This window comes from Gekko japonicus, unplaced genomic scaffold (assembly GCF_001447785.1).
Source record: "Gekko japonicus isolate JY-2015 unplaced genomic scaffold, Gekko_japonicus_V1.1 scaffold464, whole genome shotgun sequence".
Taxonomy (NCBI): domain Eukaryota; kingdom Metazoa; phylum Chordata; class Lepidosauria; order Squamata; family Gekkonidae; genus Gekko; species Gekko japonicus.
In genome coordinates this window covers 381,508-403,610 of record NW_015170903.1, presented here as the reverse complement: position 1 = coordinate 403,610, position 22,103 = coordinate 381,508, and the positions used below count along the sequence as shown (strand labels likewise).

Sequence of the window (22,103 nt, the reverse complement as noted above, 5' to 3'; positions counted from 1 at the left end):
CACAATCCTCTTTCCCTACACTCAATAGTCTCTACCTCTGAAGGCTGTGGGCTCACCTGTACTTCAGCCTCTCTCTCTTGCCCAAGAGAGCAGAGAAACTTCCATTCATTCCCCAGTCCAGCCGACTGTGGAGTGGCTGAATTTCTGCTGCCTTCCAGGGATGAAGACTGCCTTGGGACAGTCCCTGTTTTCCCGCACTTTTTGGCCTTGGGGCAGCTGGGAACTGTAGGCCAGCAGATGAGGAAGCCCCATTCAACCCAGTGAGTGATACCCCTGCAGGCCCCTCTCTGGAACTACAGCTCAATTAAACCTTATGGGGGAACATTTTAAACAAATAACCACAGCCATTTTACAAGCACTTAAAGGAAAAGGTAAATGTTCCCTTGCTCGAAAGCCAGTCGAATCCAACTCTACGGTTGCAGTGGTCATCTCCGTTTCAAAGCCGAAGAGCCAGCACTGTCCAAAGTCATTTCCGTGGTCATGTGGCCGGCATGAGTAAACACCAAGGTGCACGGAACGCAACGCTGTTACCTTCCCACTGAAGTGGTACCTATTTATCTACATGCAATTTCTTGCTTTCGAACTGCTAGGTTGGCAGGAGCTGGAACTAGAGACGGGAGCTCACTCTGTCATGCGGCACACTCGGGTCTCGAACTGCTGAACTACCGACCTTCCACAGCCTGCAGTTCAGTGTCTTAACCACTGAATAGATGGACTCAGATGATAGCTTCTAGGAACCAATTAAAAGGGTTAACTGAGCCATGAGACTTCATAAATGAATCCAATTCTTTCTTTCTTTTATTTCCTTCCATAGCTTGGAGATAAAGCCAGGGAGAAATGTATAAGCTCTGGGATATTATATAGTGACAAATGACTATGTTACCACTAGTGATAATGGGGCTGTTTTCCCCCAAAACGGTTTATGTGTAGAGGCCTCACTGGTGGGGGGGGGGGGGGGGGGGGAGATGAGATGTATAAGTAATTTAAGCGTGTGTCTGAAACAAATTGGGATGTTCCCAGTGTTGGCAATAGTGCATTGTCTTGCAACCAGAAGTTTACTGAATCTTTTGATGACCAAAGCATAAGTGTTAACATTATATAAATACAAAATAACCCCTTCCCCATCGTCAAATAAAAAAAATTATGTAGCCATTACTCAGGGTAGAAGAGACTGATTCTCAAAAACGGGGTTAGAAGAATAGCTTCTAACCCCCTTCTTGAGTTTGATCTGTGCATCAGTGTTTGAACATATATAGGCATGCTTACACATCACAGGTATAATCCACCTTCAGCACTTGTACCCGTTTTGTATCTGGGAAACTGATAGTTTCCCTAGATAATATATTCACTGCTTTTGTAATTCAGGCATTTGACACTAACAACTTTTATCTTTCTTGTTTTACTAGATTTCTTTGTTTTATCTTCTGTTGGAGCCCAAGATAAACTTTACTGTTGATATGGAAATCAATGGTTGTTCTTTTTCCAGATTATTTTTTTATTTGGTTTTGTGTTCTCTTCATTTTCAAGTGAGTGTTGTGAAAAGTAGGATTTTTTAAAAAAAATATTTATACAGTTACAACAGATGTACTCTGTCAAGCTGAATACAAAATATGATAACATTTGAATAAATTAATGGTTGCCTTGATACCATGTTGGATATCTAACTGCATTGAAAATTACATGCTGAAGGACAGCTCTTCTGCTTCCTGCCACTGTACACTATTTTGTGATGCCCCATACAACATCCACAGCACAGATGTTAGTGGCTGTTTTGCTGATCTTGAATTGCTGGTCTCACATCCTCACTGAGCTATGAAACGTACAGGATGTCTATCTCTCAGCCCTACTGATCTTACTGGGTTCATGCAAAGAAGGAAATATTCATGCACACAACCAAAATACTGTGGAAAAGGGAAAATGGGTCAAATCAATACAAAAATGTTTCTAATTTTAAAAGCAAGTCTGTCCCTCTCTCTTTCTCTCTCAGTTGTATCTTCATTCTATGGAAGCTGTGCTCTCTCTGTCTCCCATTCTAGAAATCTATCCAACTAGGTGTTCCGAAAGAGACAAGCATTATAATTGCACAGACATAATTCCCTAATTCCACAGCAATACCTTATTTTCCACTGCTGAATTTAGTACATATGAAAGGGATATTATTGTATTGTTACTGAAAGGCTATTACACAAAGGCAGGCATAAATCTGGTTATGGCACTTTGACTGATTGCAAGGAAATGTCCTCTGTTCACCCCCATTTTAAAAATGGTTATAACAAGGGTTCTCCAACAGCTAATCAAACTGCATCAATATTTAATGGATGAAGACTGTTTAAGATCAATATTTAATAGACTTAAAGTAACTGAACAATAGATGTGTAATGCTGGCCCAATGCAATAACTCTGCCGTGAAACAGAATCTCCTACTACACCAAGGAGAAATAGTTCTATACTATTTCAAACAGCTCCAGAATTCTTATAACCTTCAACTTGCCATATTAAATGAAACTGATTAGCAACAGAAGGTGAGCTTGTGCATTGCCTGGCAGTTAAAACCAACCCCTATGTTGGCCACGCTACAAAAACCTTAACCAGGTCTTGTGTATTTACTATTCTAAATGATCCAAATGCACATAAATATTTCACAGGGAACTACACACAAACCTGGATAGGAATATGGCCCTTCACAGCAGCCACCAGAGCCACAACTGGACCCATATGCAGGTATCAAGACCTATCTTCCAACATTTCAAGTTGCTGTGCTTACATGACAGCTTTCAGGATTCAGACCACACACTTTTGTCAATTCTTGATGTTAGGAACATTATGATTACACTAAAGTGACTACAAAGAAGTTATGCAATAATGGCATATTGTGAATGGAAGGCTGAAATTCTGAACAATGAAGTTAGGTATGCATAAACTAAATAGTAAATTGGTATTCATACCGTCATAAATCCATCCAGCAAACCTGAATCGGGTTTTGGAGGTGCCTGCAATCTTTCCATAGACCACTTTTCAATTATTGATGTAACCTGGCTATTTTCTATATTTAAAATTCTAAATCCAGTCATGTTCACGCCACTGTATCGATAGGGCTCTACATCAAGAGCAAAAAGGTCCTGAAGGAAGGAAAAGACAGACATTTGTAAATGCTTTCATACATTCTGCATCTTCACTGAATTTTTGCTGTTTCATTTCTCAAATGCAGGCATGAGACTTTACAATAATTAAGAGCACCAAATAAGCTCAAAATGATACATACTAAATTAATTTGCTAATAATTCCACAATTAACCTAATTTATGCAGCTACTTGGTACCTATATGTACTAAGAGCCATAACTGAAATGAAGAACCATTAATATAATACAGTAATGGAAAGGTCTCCCAATGATACTGAACAACATCCCTTGCTTTTTATTAGCATTTTCTAAGTGTGAATTACACAAATGTTACTTTAATAATCCTGTTTTATGTGATTCATCAGTTATTCTAAATTACAAAACCAAATGATCAGCACCAGCACATTGTGTCTAAAGCCACAGGAATCTACAAGCTTAACTGTGCTTCTATTCACACCATTTTCCCAGCAACATTTGTCTTCCCCATCAATGTTGGTGTCTTTAAATACTGGTAGAACATGGGAAGGGCAGATGGGGACTAAAATTCTAAACAAAACATCTAGGAGTTCTCAGCATCTCAGATGACAGCTGCAGTGTTGTACACAGTTACAGAACTGCAAATTCCAGTTAATGCAATACGACTTCCAAGAACAGAGAACAGTGCCCCCAATGAGATGTTGCCTACCTGACTCTAAGTCACATAGTTGATACAAAGCAGCTAAGGAAGTCCAACATATTTGTGTAGTGTTGCACAACTTGCGACTTGCGAATCCACCAGCCATGTACTGTAGGCCTGCCAAGAACTGGACCCACTCCCTTTTTGTTTGTTTTTTACACTCTGAGGCAGACAACAAAAACAGAAAGCTCAGGGACTCCCTGTTAAGCCACCATACCTGGGCTGCATTCACTTCAGTGAGTCACAGGCTCTGTAAACCTGCTCTAGCATGTAATGATAAAATTACTGAAATGGGTTTATTTAGTTCTGACGTGTCATTTCAATTTTCAGTTCATGGGTGATGAGGTTCCTGGAGTTACCTAGCTGGCCACTGTGAAAAAATAGGATACTGAGCTAGATGAGTGTTTTGGTGTACTTTGCCATTCAAATGCAACAGTGTCTTTTCCACAATGTTAACATTTTAACCTGTCAAATAATTTTATAATTGCGACTTGAGGTGTGTATAGTGGAATCAGTACATTCATGGAGAATAGACTTATCAGTCACTAAATGACAGAAGCAGGTTACATCTTCACACCAGCTGCTAGATGAGGGCAACAGCAGGAAAGGCTTCGTCCTTGGCTTGTGGTGAAAATACCTTGGAGGTATTTGTTTGGCTGTGGTGAAAAAGCGGATGTTGGACAGATTGAAAGGATGGGCCTCTTGATCTGATCCCATTTTTCTTACAAAGTGTGTCTATAATTTCCCTACTTCAGGTAAGGCTATTGAAAATGCAGTGCTGGTCCAATTACATAGGCTTATTATCAAGATCTGTGTTAACTGGACAGAGAGCAAGGGAATCCACATAGATTCTGATTTCTAACACATGTCCCAGTAACATGGGATAACACAATATGAAAGTGGCTCCTGTGCCACTGTCCGTGTGCATGAAGATGATTGCCTTAAAAAACAATGTTTAATCAATGAGACAAAGTTGTTTGCCTGACAAAGCTCTATCACATTTTTTTTGCTAAATATAGCTTTCCTCATAAATCCCCAGAGCAATGTTCTTTATACTCTGTAATTTTTAAAAAAGCAATTGCTAGAGCCCAGACTCTCTTTTTAAGTGACAGTTCTTGGGCTGGGATTGGCCTGAGTATGTTTATTTATTCTCACGAGAGGGGGGAGTAAAGGAAAGAGAAAACAGAGCAACAGCCGCCCTTCCACAGCAGTATCATATGATTAATTGCACATTGTTAATACAAGAACCCAAACTAATCTCAAAGATAGTTAACATTCCAACTTCCAGTTAGGGCTTATAGTATCATTTTCCACAGTGCTACTAGGTCATGTTTTCTTCTGGCTCTGTATTACAGTGTGCCAGGTGCCTTTTTAAAAACACCAATCTGCCCTCCTATCCTGGATTTAAGGTACTGTTTTGTTCAGTCTCTCTCTCTTGTTCCCTCAGAAACACCCACCCACCCACATACACACACACAAACATAAATATTATACAATCCAAGAGCTGGAAGATGCCCAAACATAATCACTTATCCAGTGGATGCTTCAACTATTAAACCATATCCAAGTGGCACATTAACTCATCAGTGTACGCACACCATTGCCTTCAAATATAGATTAAATACAATTCATCCCAGCTATAGCATGTCACAATGCAAAAGGGGGGGAAAGGGAAAAATGCCCAACACATTTCAAGAATGCTTTAGCAAAAAAATCCTGCTGGCAGAATCCAAAAGAAAATGTAAGACACTGCAGGAGATGGCAAAATCCCTTTACAGGTAACGGACATTAAACAACTTGGCTAGGTGTGAAAGTACTTAGAAGAATGTAAAATCACAGCACTTTCGCATTACCAAAGCCTTTTGCTTTTAAATGAGGGATGATTCCAGACAACTTGGACAATTGTATAAGTAATTATGTAATTTAAACAAATTCCTGTTTACTCAAAATTATAATAAATATGCACAACAGTTCAGAGAATTAATGAGCTATTACATTAGGTTCCAAATCAATCATGGGAAAGTACACTTCCAAACAGCACAGCTAAACAGTGTGACTGGAAAATTTATTAGACAAGACTTTCGCTGTGTCAGGTAAGAAGTAATTAATAAAGCAGAAGAGCCAAAAGTGATGCAAGTTACATGGCTCCACTGAGCACCAAAATCTATCATCTGCTGGCATGTCCCAAATTATCCTTAGCTGTCACCAGATTAAGTTTATCTTCAATTATTCAGGGAGGGGGGAAAGAAGCACAAATTGTCTCCCAACACTGGTGCCTTAATAAGCAAATGCAATATTTCATTGAAGCAGAGTTATTCATCATAGCTCTCTTTTTCTGCCTTATTTTATTATTCCTTTGTTTTAACATGCCTTACCACTAGTGCCTTGCCACTAGCAACACTGAATATCCAGCAGATTTTCTACAGTGGTGCACTTCAAATAAGCATGTAGCACATACTTGCCAACTACTTACTACTGTGGCAACTGGGTTATTTTACAGTTCACTCTCATTTTCCAGAACTAGTTTCCTCAGAAAAAAAAAAGGATACCTCAGTATAACTGTGCCTTCTGATCTACTCTTTCCACACTGCACAACCAACACATGCATACATGGGAAGAGGGAGCTACTAGTGGATGGACTCTGCTTTGGACAAACATAGCCAAATATATTGCTGACCTTAGCAACATGCTAAGCACAGCTTCACGTGCATTCTTGGCATGCTAGAAATTCATGATTTCAGCAGTTTTTGATGGCACATTATTTCAAGTATATTAATGAAATAAGAATTGTATATGTACATCTGTATGAATGTGGAACACCGTATTTATGAGCCTTCTGGGTATACTGTGTGCATATGTTAAGTTGCCCTAGCACTTTGAAATGGCATCACAGACTCTTTAATGACCTCTGATGCTATAACAATCAATAACTCATGATTTTACACATTGAGGGTGGAGCCACATGTCACAAATACCACACAGCCGCTGCCACTTCATGTTTCATTCTCCCCTCTTTCTGATGTATAATTACTTGATACAAGGGGAGACCCACAAGAAACTTACGTGGAGGGGGCATTTCCCCCCCCTTTGCTTCCCTCTAACCCTTCTCTGTCAAAGTTCCCTCCTGTTTTATCTGTCAATTTTCCCTCACCTCCTCTTCTCCTCTCACTCCTTCTATGTTAGTTTTCCTCCCCACCCCCTTCTCTAAGAATCCTTTCTTACCCCCTTTCTTCTCTCTCCCCTTCTATGTCTCACCCCTCTTCCCCCACCGTTGTACACTGGCAAGTCAGTCTGCCCCTCTTTCCTCCCTGTTTCTTTCCCTGTTTCTTCTCCCCCCCCCCTCTTCTGCATCCCTTTCTACAGCTTCCTCATTGTTTTTCTGGCTGAGGGGAGGTCACTCACTTCGGAAAGACCTGGCAGCAACGGCGTCCCCTGCTCCACGGCCGACTTGCTGGCTGCGGGGAGGCCGCTCACTTGTGAGAGGCCCAGTGGTGGTGGCATCCCCTGCCCCACGGCTCCAGGGATGACTGGCTAGCTGCAGGGAGGCTGCTTACCTTGGAGAAACCCAGCAGTGGCAACCCCTGCTCCACAGCTCCAAGGCCAACTTGCTGGCTGCAGGGAGGCCGCTCGCTTGGGAGAGACACAGCAGTGGCGGCATCCCCTGCCCCATGGCTCGAAGGATAACTGGTTGGCTATGGGGAGGCTGGCTCATGGAGGGGGGAGTATTCCCCACAGCTCCCAAGCTGCCAAGACTTCTCCCCACCACCGCCATGGCCCACAACACCAACACTGGCAAGTCCTGCACGGCTCCAAGCAGCCAGGCCCGCCAGACTCTTCGACACCGCCACCTCCGCCCACAACAGCAACACCAGCAAGCCTTGCACACTCTGAGCTGCCCGCTGTCACCGCCGCTAACAACAGGGGTAAGTGCGTTCCCTGCGCATGTGCAGGGAATGCTCTTTTACTTTTGGGGGGATTTAAGTATCCCCCTATAGTTTTTTTTACAGTTTTTAGATTTTTCTGCACATCTTGGGATTGCCCCAAATGTGCAGAAAAATTTCCCTGCCCCCCCAGGTGCCCCCGATGTCAGTCCCATGGACCTGGGGCCCGAGGGAGGGGGCGGCGTTCAGGGGGGTTAAAGCACTTCTGATTTCGAACGATGTGCTGGCCCATTATGATGAATCCCTCCCAGTCGTCCTAGCGTGCAACGCCTCCCCCTACGGTGTTGACGCAGTTCTCGGACACGTCCTCCCTGATGGCTGCGAGGTCCCCGTGGCCTATTACTCGCGGACGCTGACGGCCGCGGAGCACAACTATGCGGAAATCTACAGGGAGGGGTTGGCGATTGTGGCAGGGGTAAAAAAATCCCACAACTTCGTATATGGGCGCCCCTTGACGATTGTTACAGACCATAAGCCCCTTCTGGGCCTCCTGGCTGCCGACAAGCAAACACCACAAATCATGTCTCCCCGGGTGCTCAGGTGGTCACTCTTCCTGGATGGGTACCAGTACCGCCTGGAGCACCTCTCGGGCAAAGCAACGGGCCACGCCAATGCCCTGAGAAGGCTGCCGCTCCTTGTCGCGGACGCTGACCCAGTGCCTGCCATGGGAGTTCTACTCATTGAGGACCTTCTGCAGCCCCCTCTGCAAGCCACCGATATCGCGGCCAAGTCAAACCGCAACCCCCTTATCTCCCGGGTTTGGGCTGGGTGGTGAGGGGTTGGCCAGCTTCCTCCCCGGGGGCTGAATTCGCAGCGTTCACTACCCACAAAGATGAGCTGTTGGCACTCAAAGGGTGCCTTTTGTGGGGAGATCGGGTAGTGGTTCCTGGCGCTCTTAGACAGAGGGTCCTTGCGTCCCTCCACGAGGCACACCCCGGCATTGTGAGAATGAAGGCCCTGGCTCGGAGCTATGTGTGGTGGCCGGGGATTGATGCCGAGATCGAGTCATGGGTCCAGAGGTGCCAGACATGCCACAAAGTTCGGCCCAACCCGCCAAGTGCACCTTCCCAGTCCTGGGAGTCAACCCTCAATCCCGGCTACATCTCGATTTTGCCGGACTGTTCCAGGGATTAACATTCCTAATCACAGTTGACTCCTACTCCAAATGGCTGAAGGTCAGCCCCGTGTCCACTACCTCCACCAAGGCAGTAATCCGATCCCTACGCAGGCTCTTCGCCACGCATGGCCTGCCAGATACTATAGTCTCAGACAATGGGGCAGCCTTCATGTCTGCAGAGTTCCAAGAGTTCCTGCAGAGGAATCTGATCAGGCACATCCGCTCGGCACCCTTCCAACCCGTGACCAACGGTCAGACAGAGCGGATGGTGTGGACCGCGAAGGAAGCCCTTAGCCAGATTTCAGAAGGGGACTGGAAGTTCTGCCTCACCCGGTTCCTCCTGACCTATAGGACAAAGCCTAACCCTGTCACAGGTCACAGCCCCGCCGAGCTGCTAATGGGCCGGCGCCCGACAACGTTGCTGGATCAACTGCACCCCAACTGGACACCAGACTCAAAGAGGTTGACCGAACAGCGGGAGGCTCTGAGGGGGTTCTTCCCAAGGTACCCAGTGTTCCTCCAGAACTACAGGTCCAGACCCCCTTGGATAGCAGGCCGTGACACCAAAGTCAAAGGTCCCGTCTCCTACAAGGTGTCAACAGAGGACGGTCACCTTCTGCAGAGACACATTGATCAACTGTGGAGGCGGCAACTCCCAAAGCCGGGGAAACCCCCCCCCCCAGTTGACGACCGGGGTGGCTGTCCCTGTTCAGGAACCCAACACCCCAGCCGACACCCATCCCAGTGAAGAGGCTGCGCCGGGCGACACTCTTCTGGAGGAAAGCAAACCAATAGCCCACCAGCTGGCCCCACAACTGGCGCAACCACCCCTGGACATAGCTAAACAACTGGACCTAGAGGCGAGTGAGCCAGTGCCGACCCCCAGGCATTTCACACGGGAGCGCCGCCCCCCTGCGTACCTGCAGGACTACGTGACATAGGCAGAGTCATAACTATGGGGGAGGGGTGTTATATACGTGAACTGCCACCAGGGGTCTGCATGACATGCCAGAGCTTGGATCTGAGAACAATGGAAACTTCAGATCCTGGATCCCCCAGCCCCAACCAATAGCCACCTTGGCGGGACATTCAAACCCTCCAATGGGAATGGGGGGTTGCTGGGTGGATATGTATATAGTTGGCCCTGTTGGCCAGTTATTTTATTATTTATTTAATTATTTATAGTTTTGATTTCTATACCACCCTTGACCCCGAAGGGTCTCAGAGCGGTTTACAGAGAGTATAAATACCAATTAATCCTAATCTAGGGCCACAATTCATTTTTGGGAAGGGACTGCCTACCGGCACCCAGTGGCATACGGTCTGTTGCTTTCTCTCTTTGTGGGAGGGCGGGCTTCTGATGTTACTTCCGGTGCTTCGGGTGGGCCGATGGCATCCTCGGCAGGCTGCTGCTGGTGTCCTTCTGGTGCGCGGCTGCTCCAACTGTGGCTCGGCCAATGTCCCTCAGGCTCCGCCGTGCTGCGTCTTCTGCGTCGTCGTGTCATCACAGCTCCACCTCCATCCGTCATCGCCACATCCTCAGATCGTCTCTGCTGCCGCCATTACTCCGCCGCCATCGGTACTGCCGCCGCCGCACTCCTGGCACACACCGTCAGGAGATGGGTGCCCCCTGCCACCTATGGCAGGTACCCATTTGTCTACTCATGAGTACACTTTTGAGCCACTGGGTGGGCGGGAGCTGGGACTAGGGCCGGGAGCTCACCCCGGCCACGGTGATCTCGAACAGCCATAGTGGCTGTTCGCTAGTGTTGTTACTGCAGGCATTAGCTGCCTGCGCAACCGCTCCCTTTCTAGCTGGTTTCTAGCTAGTCTTTGTCTGTGTGAAGTACAATAAACGTGTGCTACAGTATGTCGTCATCCAAGTCCTCCATGCGGCGAACCCAGTACTTTTCAAAGGGGCTAATTGAAAAGATGAGTTTTTTCTCAGATAGGGAGGGAAGGAGGGGGCTATCTGAGAGTGATGCCCATGACTTCAGCTTCACTCCAAGCTTTTAAATAAAAACCCCAGCAGCATACAGGACCCAGGATGCGGCTCCTCTATTCTCACCCCCACCCCCAGCTTTGAAACGTTTGAAAGGTTGAATTTATCAAAAGCAGTTTCAAAAATACTTCCTTCACACTGAACTACATATCCCAGCAGCCTCCTACAACAATCCCATTGGCCACCAGCTGTCGCCATTCTGCCAGGAGTTTGGAGTGCTGCTTCCCATAAGTACTTATACACATGCTGTTATGTATTAAGTTCTGCATTCGCTTGAGTTCTGAAACAGGATTGTAAATACACCAATCAGAGCTGCACAATGTTCTGGAGGGAAGCACTCTTGATTGGACCTTATATGTAAATAGTGATTGGTTGTTAACTGACTTGTGGGCGTGGCTACCTAAGCCCGAACTGTTTAAACGAGAGCCTGTTGCTCTATGTTTTTGTCTCATTCATGATTTCTTCTGACTTCGTTAATAAAGCTGATTCACTGTTCAAAAGCTGTGTTGAGTCTCGTACTTAACAAATAGTGACAAGGATGGGATTCTAGAGTGGGTAGGCACCCCCGCTGAACTGATGCCAGAACGGCGGATGACCAAGAAGCCCCTGAAGGACCCAGGGCAGAAGAATGAGACCCAGCTGATCAAGCGGCTGCAGCACTAGTGCCAGTGCCTGCACCCCGAATAGTGATGGTCGTCAACCCGTGGTTCAAAGCGTTCAGAGGACTGGGATTCCTACCTAGCCAGGTTCGAGTTCCACCTCCAGGTGGACAAGATCGATGACGAGGACCAGCAGAAGGAGATGCTCCTCAGTTCCTGTGGGAGAGCTGTATTCGACGTCGTTCGGTCCCTGGTTGTTCCCGCTGAAATCAAGGAAGTGTCCTTGGCTGACCTGAAGCTGAAGGGGCATTTTGCGCCGCAACCATCGCAGATCACTAGTCGGCACACATTCTATAAACGGTCCCAGGCAGCCAATGAGACAGTAGCTGAGTATGTGTCAGCATTAAGGAAGGCTGCACACCCGTGAAACTTCTCAGACCTGGAGGAAGCGCTCCTCGACTGGCTCATCTGTGGCATGAAAGATGAGAAGCTGCAGTAGCGGCTGATCGCCCGGCAAGCCCTCACCTACACTGTGGCCTACTCAGAAGCTGTAGCCGCTGAGGCCGCAGAGAAGGCAACACAAGAAGTGCAACAGAACCTGACCCCAATCCAACAGGGGGCCAGCAAGTCAGTGCACCACGAATCAACAAGTGAGTCCGAAGGTGAGCGTGATGATGTCAACCATTCTCGAGCTCTGAGAGCCAAGCAGACCCCAGTGAAAACCACACCAAGGCGAGTCTGTGCCGGATGCGGCGGAGACCACGAGCAGGATCACTGCTGGGCGAAGGACATCGTTTGCTGATCCTGTGACAAGTAGGGCCATTTGGCCAGAGTCTGCAGGTCTAAGAAGAAGAGGACACCACTGTCATCTCCTCGTACATGTCCCCAGGTTCACGGTGAGGACAGCGCAAGGTCTAAAGATTGCCATCTGACCAACTGCTGTTCCTGCCCATCGACCATCCTAAAGACCGGATCATGATCCAGGAAGAAGATCGATGTCACCGTCCTGCTGAATGGCATACTGTGTGAGATGGAAGTCGACTCGGAATCAGCTGTGACCGCCATCTCCTCAGAAACGTTGCAGCATTTGTTCCCGCGATGGAGTTGTCGGCGTTTGAAGCCGAGCAGTATTTGTCACAACAGGGTCAGTGGGGCAAGGCAGAGAGGGGGAGTTCACAGTCCAGTCCGAGAGTCAAGCCAGAGAGAGAGCAAAACAACCAGAGCAAAAGTCCCAATACATAAAGCCAGGCCGTAGTCAGAGCGTTACCGAGAGTCAGAGTCCAGATAGGCAAGCGTCAAAGTGAGGGTGCAGAGCTGAGGATCAAGAGCCAGGGGGTCGTCAAAACGCAGACTGGAGTCAGGAGCCAGGAAGTCAGTCAGTAGCCAGATATCAGGAACAGAGTCAGAGGTATAGAGCTTCTGGTCCGAAGGACGAGTTTGCCAGCACAATTTGCCAGCAGTCAGCGACCTATTCAAATAGCTCGCTGGGTTGTTAACTCATTAGTGCCTCATTAGCACTGCCTCGTGAAATCCTTGATCCTGCTAGAACTTCGGGCTTATTGATCTCCAACCATGCCTCTTTGCGTCTGGTTGCCAAGTCCCGGCGTCTCCGATCCCTCAGCCGGTCGACAGGTGGTGGAGAATCGGGTGGCGTGCTGCTGGGGCCAGGCACTGCCTGATCAGTTTCAGGTGCAGGCTGTTCTGGAGGCTGGTGCTCATCCTTTCTGGTACTTAGGTTTGACAAAGACCCCCATGCCTCCAATGGTGTTAAAGGCATGGAGTCCTCAGTTTCAGAGCTCCCAGGCGCCGGGTTGGGGGCAGGCATGACAGTATCCACCTCTCCGATTTCCAGGGGAAACGTATTCCTGTGGCTGGGGAAGCCACTTTTGAGGTACAATTTAAAGGGTTCCGAGAGTTACTGAGCCTCCTTGTTGCCGAGAGGCGCCGAGCTAGCCTTTTGGGATTGGACTGGTTCGAGGCTCTTGGAATTGCTATTAGTGGAATTAACCAGGTCAGCATGAATAAATTGAATGCACTGTATACTGAATTTGCTGATGTATTTGATGGTACACTGGGAATGATCTAGATCCTTTGGTAGCGCCTATACGGCTAAAGTATAGAAAAGTGCCCCTTTCCATGAAACCACGTATTGAGGCCGAGTTAGACAAACTTGTGGCCGAAGGTGTGTTAGAACCGATATCACATGCAAGATGGGAAACCCCTATTGTGACACCAATTAAGCCTGACGGGTCAGTAAGAATCTGTGCTGATTATAAATGCACTATTAACAGGGCACTACAGCAACACTCATACCTCGTACCAGTCATTAGCTATGTGCTAGCGTCGTTGGGAGAAGGTAAAGTCTTTGCCAAATTAGACCTAGCTCAGGCTTACCAACAACTCCCAATAGACTCCCAAGCTGCGATAGCACAAACTATCGTTACGCACAGGGGTGCTTTTAAAGTAAACAGATTGCAATTTGGGGTGAATGTTGCTCCAGGTATTTTTCTTTCTTTTATTAAAACCCCTGAAGGGATATTTTTTAAATTTTGCAATAGACTACAGAACTACAAATAAAATATTGGGAAGGGAACTACAACTAGGGATAAAGGAAAGATAACTACACTATGCTAAAACCCCAAGAGGAGGAGATCTTATCCCTGTTAATATAAATGTTAGTACTAAAAGTGTTAATATCACAATATACTTGTAGAGTTCTTGTTTATCACAGCTTCAAATGTGTTAATATGTTAGTTGTTATGAGAGAGTTTTCTGATCATCTTCTTGTTCTTCGCTTCAAAAGGCCATTTTCCAAGTCCTTCTGCCTTCACTTCGGCTTTCTGTCTCTAAAATTGTATACAACTCTGGCGGGACGTGCACCCGTTTCTGCAGCAGAGTCCTCTTCCATTCCAGAGCTGGCAGAGTCACTAGATTTCATTTCTTCCTCCTTAGACTCTTCCTCTGTTCCCAGCTGATGCTGCAAAAACTCTTTGGCTTTGAAGGTGGAGTCTATCTTCTCTCTTTTATTGTTGATCTTAAAAATGACACCCTCCAGGACCGCCCATCTGTACGATATTCCATTAGTTTGAAGGAAAGAAATTAAATCCTTATAGCTTTTCCTCTTTTGTCGAATTTCAAATGGAATGTCTTTTAAAGTTTTGATGATTACATTTCCCATTTTCATTGGAGTTGCTGAAGTCGCGTTTAAGATGGCATCTCTGGTTTGTCTTCTTGAGAATCTGACCACTATTTCTCAAGACAGGCTATTTTTTAAAATATAATTGGAGTATGCCCTGTAGGCTAGCTCCATTTCTTTTACAAGCTCATCCGCTGCTAAGCCTATTGCTGGAGCGATGATTTCGCTAAGCAACCTCCTCAGGTCCTCCTTCTGAGGTCCTGCTATTACAACTGATCTCCAGATGACAGATATCAGTTAAGTTCTCCTGGAGAAAAAGGGCTGCTTTGGAGGGTGGACTTTGTGGCATACCCTCCCCAAACCTCACCCTCTCCAGGCTCCACCCCCCAAATCTCCAGGTATTTTCCCACCCAGAGTTGGCGACCCTGCATCCTAAGCAGTTCAACTTAGAATCCTATTCAGGTCTGTTCATGGGGATTACTCCCTGTTACAGTGTTACAGCAATGGAGCTGCGGTGGCTCAAGTGGTTAAGACGCTGAACTGCAGGCTGTGGAAGGTGAGTAGTTCAGCAGTTCGAGACCCGGGTGCCGCAAGACTGAGTGAGCTCCCATCTCTAGTTCCAGCTCCTGCCAACCTAGCAGTTCGAAAGCAAAAAATTACAAGTAGATAAATAGGTACCACTTTGGTGGGAAGGTAACATCATTCCGTGCACCTTGGTATTTAGTCATGCCGTCCACATGACCACGGGAACGTCTTCAGACAGCGCTGGCTCTTCGGCTTTGAAACGGAGATGAGCACCGCAACACTAGAGTCAGACACGACTGGCTTTCAAGCAAGGGAACCTTTACCTTTACCTTTAATCTCTGTAATAATGGCTTTGAGAGCCTTTTGGGGAAGGGATGCATCACAGTGAGAGATCATCTGCATGGCATGCAGCGGGTCCCAGATTCAATCTGCAGCATTTTTAGTTGAAGGATTTGGCAGTAGGTGATATGACAGACCTCTGCTTATGATCTGGAGAGCCTTTGCCATTCTGAGTAGGCAATTGTTTCAGGGACTTCTGGGAGTTGTAGGCCCAGCCTCCTTTACTGCTAGCCAGGCTCCCTGGGCCTGGTAGGCCTTGCTTGCACAGCCCAGATCATGGTAGCAATACTCAATTCAGCAAGCTTGAAAGCGTAGAGTGCTATCAAAGGGGCTATTTCTTATTTAAATAAATAAAGATTAAAAATACGTAAAAATGGATTACCTACTTAATGCAGCATGTCTTATTTATATTTGAGACTGTAGACAGGGATTTATTATTCCATAGCATTTTTACATGGTTTTATTCAGGTAAAAATACTATAAATTGCCAGTTCTTCATATTATACTATTTGGCCTTAAAGGGATGTATTTCTGGTGTAGTGATTAAGAGCAGCAGAATCTAATCTGGGGAACCAAGTTTGATGCCATGTTCCTCCACATGAGGGCAGCTGGGTGACCTTGGGTCAGTTACAGTTCTCTTGGAGCAGTTCTTTCAGGAGCAGTTCTTTCGGGGCCCTCTCAGCCCCACCTATTTTGAGGGGTGTCTGTTGTGGGGAGAGGAAGGGAAGGAGATTGTAAGTCACTCTGAGTGAAGAGCGGGGTATAAATCCAGTCTCTTCTTCTCTGAATACTATAGAAGCCTTTAATGGTATCTAACTGTAAATTATGAATAGAAACAGAATTTTTGGTGTGGGAGTGCAGCCAATGGGAACAGCTCCTTGAAACTGGGTAGCTCAACTGGACACTTAGTGTGTGGGGGTAAAATCAAGTGTAATTTGAATGAAAACAACTGAACTTCTAATGGTTCCTTCTGTGAAGGAATCCTTATCAGCAACACCTGACCTTGACAGTGTGAATGCACGCTGAGTTGGCATTCATGTGTTAGGATTCATAATATCCATTGCAATACATCACTAGCACCTTATGTTTTCTGTTTGAGCAAGAATACGGTGTGATTTCCAATCTGATGCTGTGATCTGGGAATCTGACAATGAGGGTCCAGTGGGTCAAGGGTTCAGCATGACCCATCAGAGGATCAGCATGGCTTGGGAGGCCAGACGGCTGTTCTACCCACACATTTGGGAGGAATGAAACTACTTTTAAACCTGGCAGACCAGCCTTACTTTCATATAGGTAAAGAGGTGCCACTGGAGCCATCTTCACATTATGGCGAGTGTGCATACAGCCTGCACGTAGGTTCATACATAGGATGGTATGAAGGAGCCAATGCAATTTTCTGTGTGCTTGTCCTGGTCTTTAGGATAGGAACCCAGTTTCTATTAAGAAATGAGAGGTACTGCGCACTCTTCAGGGTAAGGTTTTTTAGAATAAATAAATAAATAAAATACCAAACAAGCAAACAAATTAAATTATACAGGTTTTTAAAGTGACACCACATTGTAAATCGGCAGCATCTCATTTTTAAAACCGAACTCACCAGTGGGCTATGATGGTTCTTCATGGTTATTAAAGAAGCATTTAATATACCTAGAAGCATTTCAAAATGCTTTATTGGGGCGGTCCCTTGATTATTATTTTTTTTAAGAATCCCCGGAGGGATTTTTTTTATTTTGCAAATACTACAAAAACTAAACTACAAATAAATATTAGGAAAGGGACTACAACTAAGGATAAAGGAAAGCAAACCACACTAAACTAAAACCCAAAGAGGAGGAGATCTTTTTTAGTAAAAATCTTAGTACTATAAGTGCTAATATCACAATATACTTGTAGAGTTCTTGCTTATAACAATTTACTATTTATGTGTTATTTTATTAGTTGTTATGAGAGAAATCTCTGATCATCTTCTTGTTCTTCGCTTCAAAAGGCCATTTTCCAAGTCCTTCTACCTTTACTTCGGCTTTCTGTCTCTAAAATCGTATACCACTCTGGCAGGCCCTGCACTCTTTTCTGCCGCAGAGTCCTCTTCTGTTCCAGAGGTAGCAGAGTCACTAGACTTTGTTTCTTCCTCTTTGGACTCTTCGTCTGTCCCCAGCTGATGTCTCAAAAATTATTTAGCTTTAAAAGTGGAGTCTATCTTCTCTCTTCTATCATTGATCTTAAAGATGACACCCTCCAGAACTGCCCATCTGTACGATATCCCATTAGTTTGAAGGAAAGAAATTAAGTCCTTGTAACTTTTCCTCTTTTGTCGAATTTCAAATAGAATGTCCTTTAAGGTTTTGATGGTTATATTTCCCATTTTCAGTGGAGTTGCTGATGTTGCTTTTAAAATGGCATCTCTGGTTTGTCTTCTTGAAAACCTGACCACTATTTCTCCAGGTAGGCTATTTTTTTTAATGTAATTGGAGTATGCCCTATAGGCTGACTCCATTTCGTTTACAAGTTCATCTGCTGTTAAGCCTACTACTGGAGCGATGATCTCACTAAGCACCCTCTTCAGGTCTTCCCGATCCGTTTCAGGAACTCCCTGAAACCTGAGAATCATGTTAGCTTTTTCCATCTGTAGCTGCAAAACTCAATTATCTTGGCAATTCTGCTTCGTTTCCACATCTCCCTTCTTTTTCTTCAACTTCTTGCTTGTGGTGTCTATCTCTTTAATTTTCTCGTTTGCCTGCTCCACTTTTTTTTCTGTTTCGTTCAGCTGAAGCTGCTGTGCTGCAAAGTTTTTATTCATCATGGTCAATTGCTGGTTAATACCATCGAGTTGTTCCATCACCGGCTTGAGCATATCCGCAGGAGTTTGAGGACATCTGCTCCCTCTTCCGGTCTCGGACTCTGACTGCCCGGCTTCATTTTAAACTTTCTCTGCTGAGCTGCCATTTTCCCCGTTTTGTTTACAGTTTCTGCTGCTTCCACACAACTCGGAAAACTCGCCAAACAATTTTGCTATTCAGATAAGTCTCTCAAAACCCTTTTGGTTTACTTCCTCCCCTCTCCCCCTTCATGTCCGTTAGCCGCTCATTTGCAATCTCATTAGCCACTCTTTGCAATCTCTTTTTTCAACCGTGGGGGGGGATCGCTTTTCAAACTACTCCATTTTATTCAGAACTCACATTCATTGTCTGTCAGTTTGTCTGACCATGCTTGGTTTTACACCATTCCGCTCGATCTCCGGCGCTTGTCCCGGTCAGCTTGTGCCTGAAGGCCACTCAGCAATCACACCATCTCAGCAATCTACATCCCTCCCAATATTTTTAAAAGATAACTCTTATAACCAGAAGTCATTTGGGGGGGGGGGATCGCGAGGGATCGCAGTTCCCCCGGGTGAGGTACGGGGGCGGGGCACATGGCAAAGCCCCGCCCCCTGCTTCCGGCCGCCCCGCTTCCGGCTCTCATTCAGCCAGGAGGAGGCAGGAGAAGAGGGAGGGTAAGTTGCTTTCCTCCCTGCCTTTCCCAACCCATGCCTGCCTGGGGCCAGGGAGGGCCTTCGCAGGGTTTCCTTGCACTCCCTCATGGGGCTCGGCAGTGGAGCTGCAAGGCCAGCAGCGGCGGCCCGGACCGTTGGGGGCGGGGTGTGTGGCCTTATGACACACTTCTGGTGATGTCAGGGGGTGTGGCCTTATGACAAACTTCCGGTGATCCCAGGGGGTGTGGCATATGCTAATGAGTTATGCTAATGAGTTCCCCTGGCTCTTTTTCTATGAAACGACCCCTGCTTATAACCATCAGAAGGGAACCAACCAGATGCACCACCTCAGCAGGGAAATCCACAGTGATGTTACTTCCATTCTCAGGATCCAATGATCCTGGAAGCCTCAGATGCCAAAGTATCTATGCATATGGTTTTAAGAGACAGGGTGCAGGAAAATGTACCAGAAGAGGCATACATACAAAAGCAACTACTTATTTTATCCCTGTGAGACTCATCTGTTCAAAGTCTACCTGCTGCGGTTTACGAACTGCAGGCCCCACCTGCATGTTCACATACCATTTTGAGCATACAAGAAGAGCTAGATTTCAAAGGTGCAGTCCTGTTTCTCCTCTATCCGGGGACCCAAGGACCAACAGGACTGAGCTTTTCTTTTGCCCGTGATTTGGTAAAATGTATTTATGATCGGATCTTCTCCAGACTCAGACAAACGTCTGTTTCTTTGTGATGGACAGGAACAAGTTTCTTTGCCATGTTCATGAGTAATCATGAGCAAATTAGAGCTTGGAATTAAACTATGATTTAAAATGTCAGTTTTGGAGGAATAAACCAACTCCCATTTGCACTTTTTGGACTTCAGAGTTAACTGCAGTTTGACTGAAAGCTTTCCAAAACAGGAAACTTTCAGCCACACTCTGCATGCAAGGGGAACAGCAGAAGGAGGAAGGCAGCATGGGACCACAGCAAAGAAGCCAAGTTCACGCCAGTCATAAGAGAGATTTGTCTGATGTCTGAGTTCAGAACTTTCTATGTCTCAAGGCAACAGCTCAAAGAAAATAAGCATTAGATGGCAGTTGGAGCTTCAGATGTTCTCAAATGTTATATTATGGATAATTTTCTTAATAAACAAACAAGATCAAACACAAAGGGGGGGAGAACCCTATACATTCTGAATTACAAACCATTTTCTCTTCCCCTGCCCAATCTGCAATGTTATAAAACCAGTCCCATCCCCCACATAAGGCACATCCCATTTCCCCCCCAAATATTTCTGAGGATTAATCAAACCATCCTCAGGAGCTTTCACTGCAACATATCAAAATGAAATGGAGAAAGCATTCAGTACTTTAATTTCCATTCCTGAGAGGCCACTTTCGGTTTGTCTGGTAATATAATTAGAAAAGCAAAGCCTTTATTTGAAGCTAACAGCATGTTCTTATAAGCTACTTACCAATGTGGTAAAGATGTAATGATAGTATTCTGTCATCATTCCCATTGCTAAAGCCTAAAAAAAAGGCAACACAATTTTAAGGTTATACAACTTTTCTTTCAAAATTGTGGATGTTACACATAAAACTGTTTTTAGTCACACCTACATGAAAAATGAAAAGCTCCCATAAGAATGCTACTGGGCTAAAACTATAGGGCTGGAAATTTACTAAAATTGGGTCAAGCAAATCATTCCTTAGCCATTAGGAGCAGATTACGGCTATTAAATGAATTTATGAACCAAATCTGCTGATAGAAAGATTATTAGTACACTGTTTAGGGCTGCAAGTGTGAAAGAGGCTTATAGTTTTACATATTAATGGGATCACACAGTTGCCCACAAAAAATTTAAACTGAGGGTGCTTTCATTAATTGTATTTATTATATGTATTAACTAGAAAGAATACCCTAATGAGAAAAATGCAGTGCTACTTCAAGTGAGCAATGTTACTCAATCAAAACGTGGGGAGAGAGTTTGCTGGTAACCAGCTTTGAGCACTTCAACCAGAAATATATAGCATTAACTCTGAACACTGGAACTACATTTCTTGGCATTAATGGAGCATATCAAATGTCAGGAGGATAATTCAAGGGGTACAATCTAACTAAAAACTGTTGTCCCCCATCTTCCTAAATAGCTCATCATCTTCAGTAATGCCTTTTAGATTTTTCATTGCTGTTTCTTGGAGTAGTAAGTAGCAATGAAACAAAATATCACTTTGCTTTGAAATAACTTCATTAACCTCTCCAATACATAGTTCAAGCCAAACAGGACTGAACCCCACACACGTCCCTCGGCATAGGAGGGGAGAGAGAAGCTTGCAACACCCAAGCTACACTACCTCACAGCTTCCCAGGACTATTTTGAAGAGAGTAGGAACAGTTTTCCCTTCTCCCTCTTCACATTAGAGGCCTTATGACAGGGAATGTGCAGCCTGATATCATGATTTGAGGTTCAAACTTCATCTGAAGAAAAGTAAAAGATTATACTAATGTAGCTACTTTCATGAGAAATCCCATAACTCTGGAATAACTTTCATATCCTTCATACATACGAATTTCCCTTTGGAAAGAGTTGCACATATTGTAAGGATATATTCAGATATTATAAACAAATCTCAATAAGAACAAGTCAATATGCTCCCTTTCTCTCTCACCCAGGACAGCTGAAAAAACTACAGGTTGTTAAAACATCCAAACTCCAGTGAACATAGAGGTTGTGCTTTATTCTCTTGGCTACAAACTAGGATTCTAAAGCAGGATTTATCTGTGGTTTTTGAATACTGGCTGTAGGCCAGATAGCAAACAGCACTTTCCCATCTCACTCACTTTGAACACCATGACAAACTATGATTAAATTGTACAAGAAAATCCTCAATTTTCCAGCTACGAACAAGCAGTGGTGGAAGAAAATGTGCTACAGGAGCTCTGGGCTCATTCTCATCACACAGACTTTCCGTGACATCTATATTCAGCACAATGTTCTAAAATTCAGCATATGTTGCTGAAATTCAAAATATGAAACTGCCCTTCATAGGTTGTTTTTAATAGAATCCATTGAAACAAAACTCTTCAAACAAAAGTTTCAAAAGCATAGGCAGTGCATTATTAAACTAACCTGTTCCGGGTGCCTCATTTTACGTTTTAATAGGAAAGGGAACAAATCT

The 22,103-nt window shown here is 45.1% G+C and overlaps 1 protein-coding gene across 2 annotated transcripts in view; it reads right to left on the bottom strand.

The window, feature by feature from the left end:
* The window catches only part of GRIK2 (glutamate receptor, ionotropic, kainate 2), a 918,110-nt gene that overhangs the window by 561,681 nt on the left and 334,326 nt on the right, over positions 1–22,103 (bottom strand). For both annotated transcript variants that reach the window (XM_015418620.1, XM_015418619.1), the window contains exons 5-6: positions 20,399–20,452; positions 2,946–3,119 (exon numbers count right to left, since the gene is read on the bottom strand). In XM_015418620.1, the coding sequence (XP_015274106.1) occupies positions 2,946–3,119; positions 20,399–20,452 (228 nt within the window). The remainder of the gene's footprint in view (positions 1–2,945; positions 3,120–20,398; positions 20,453–22,103) is intronic.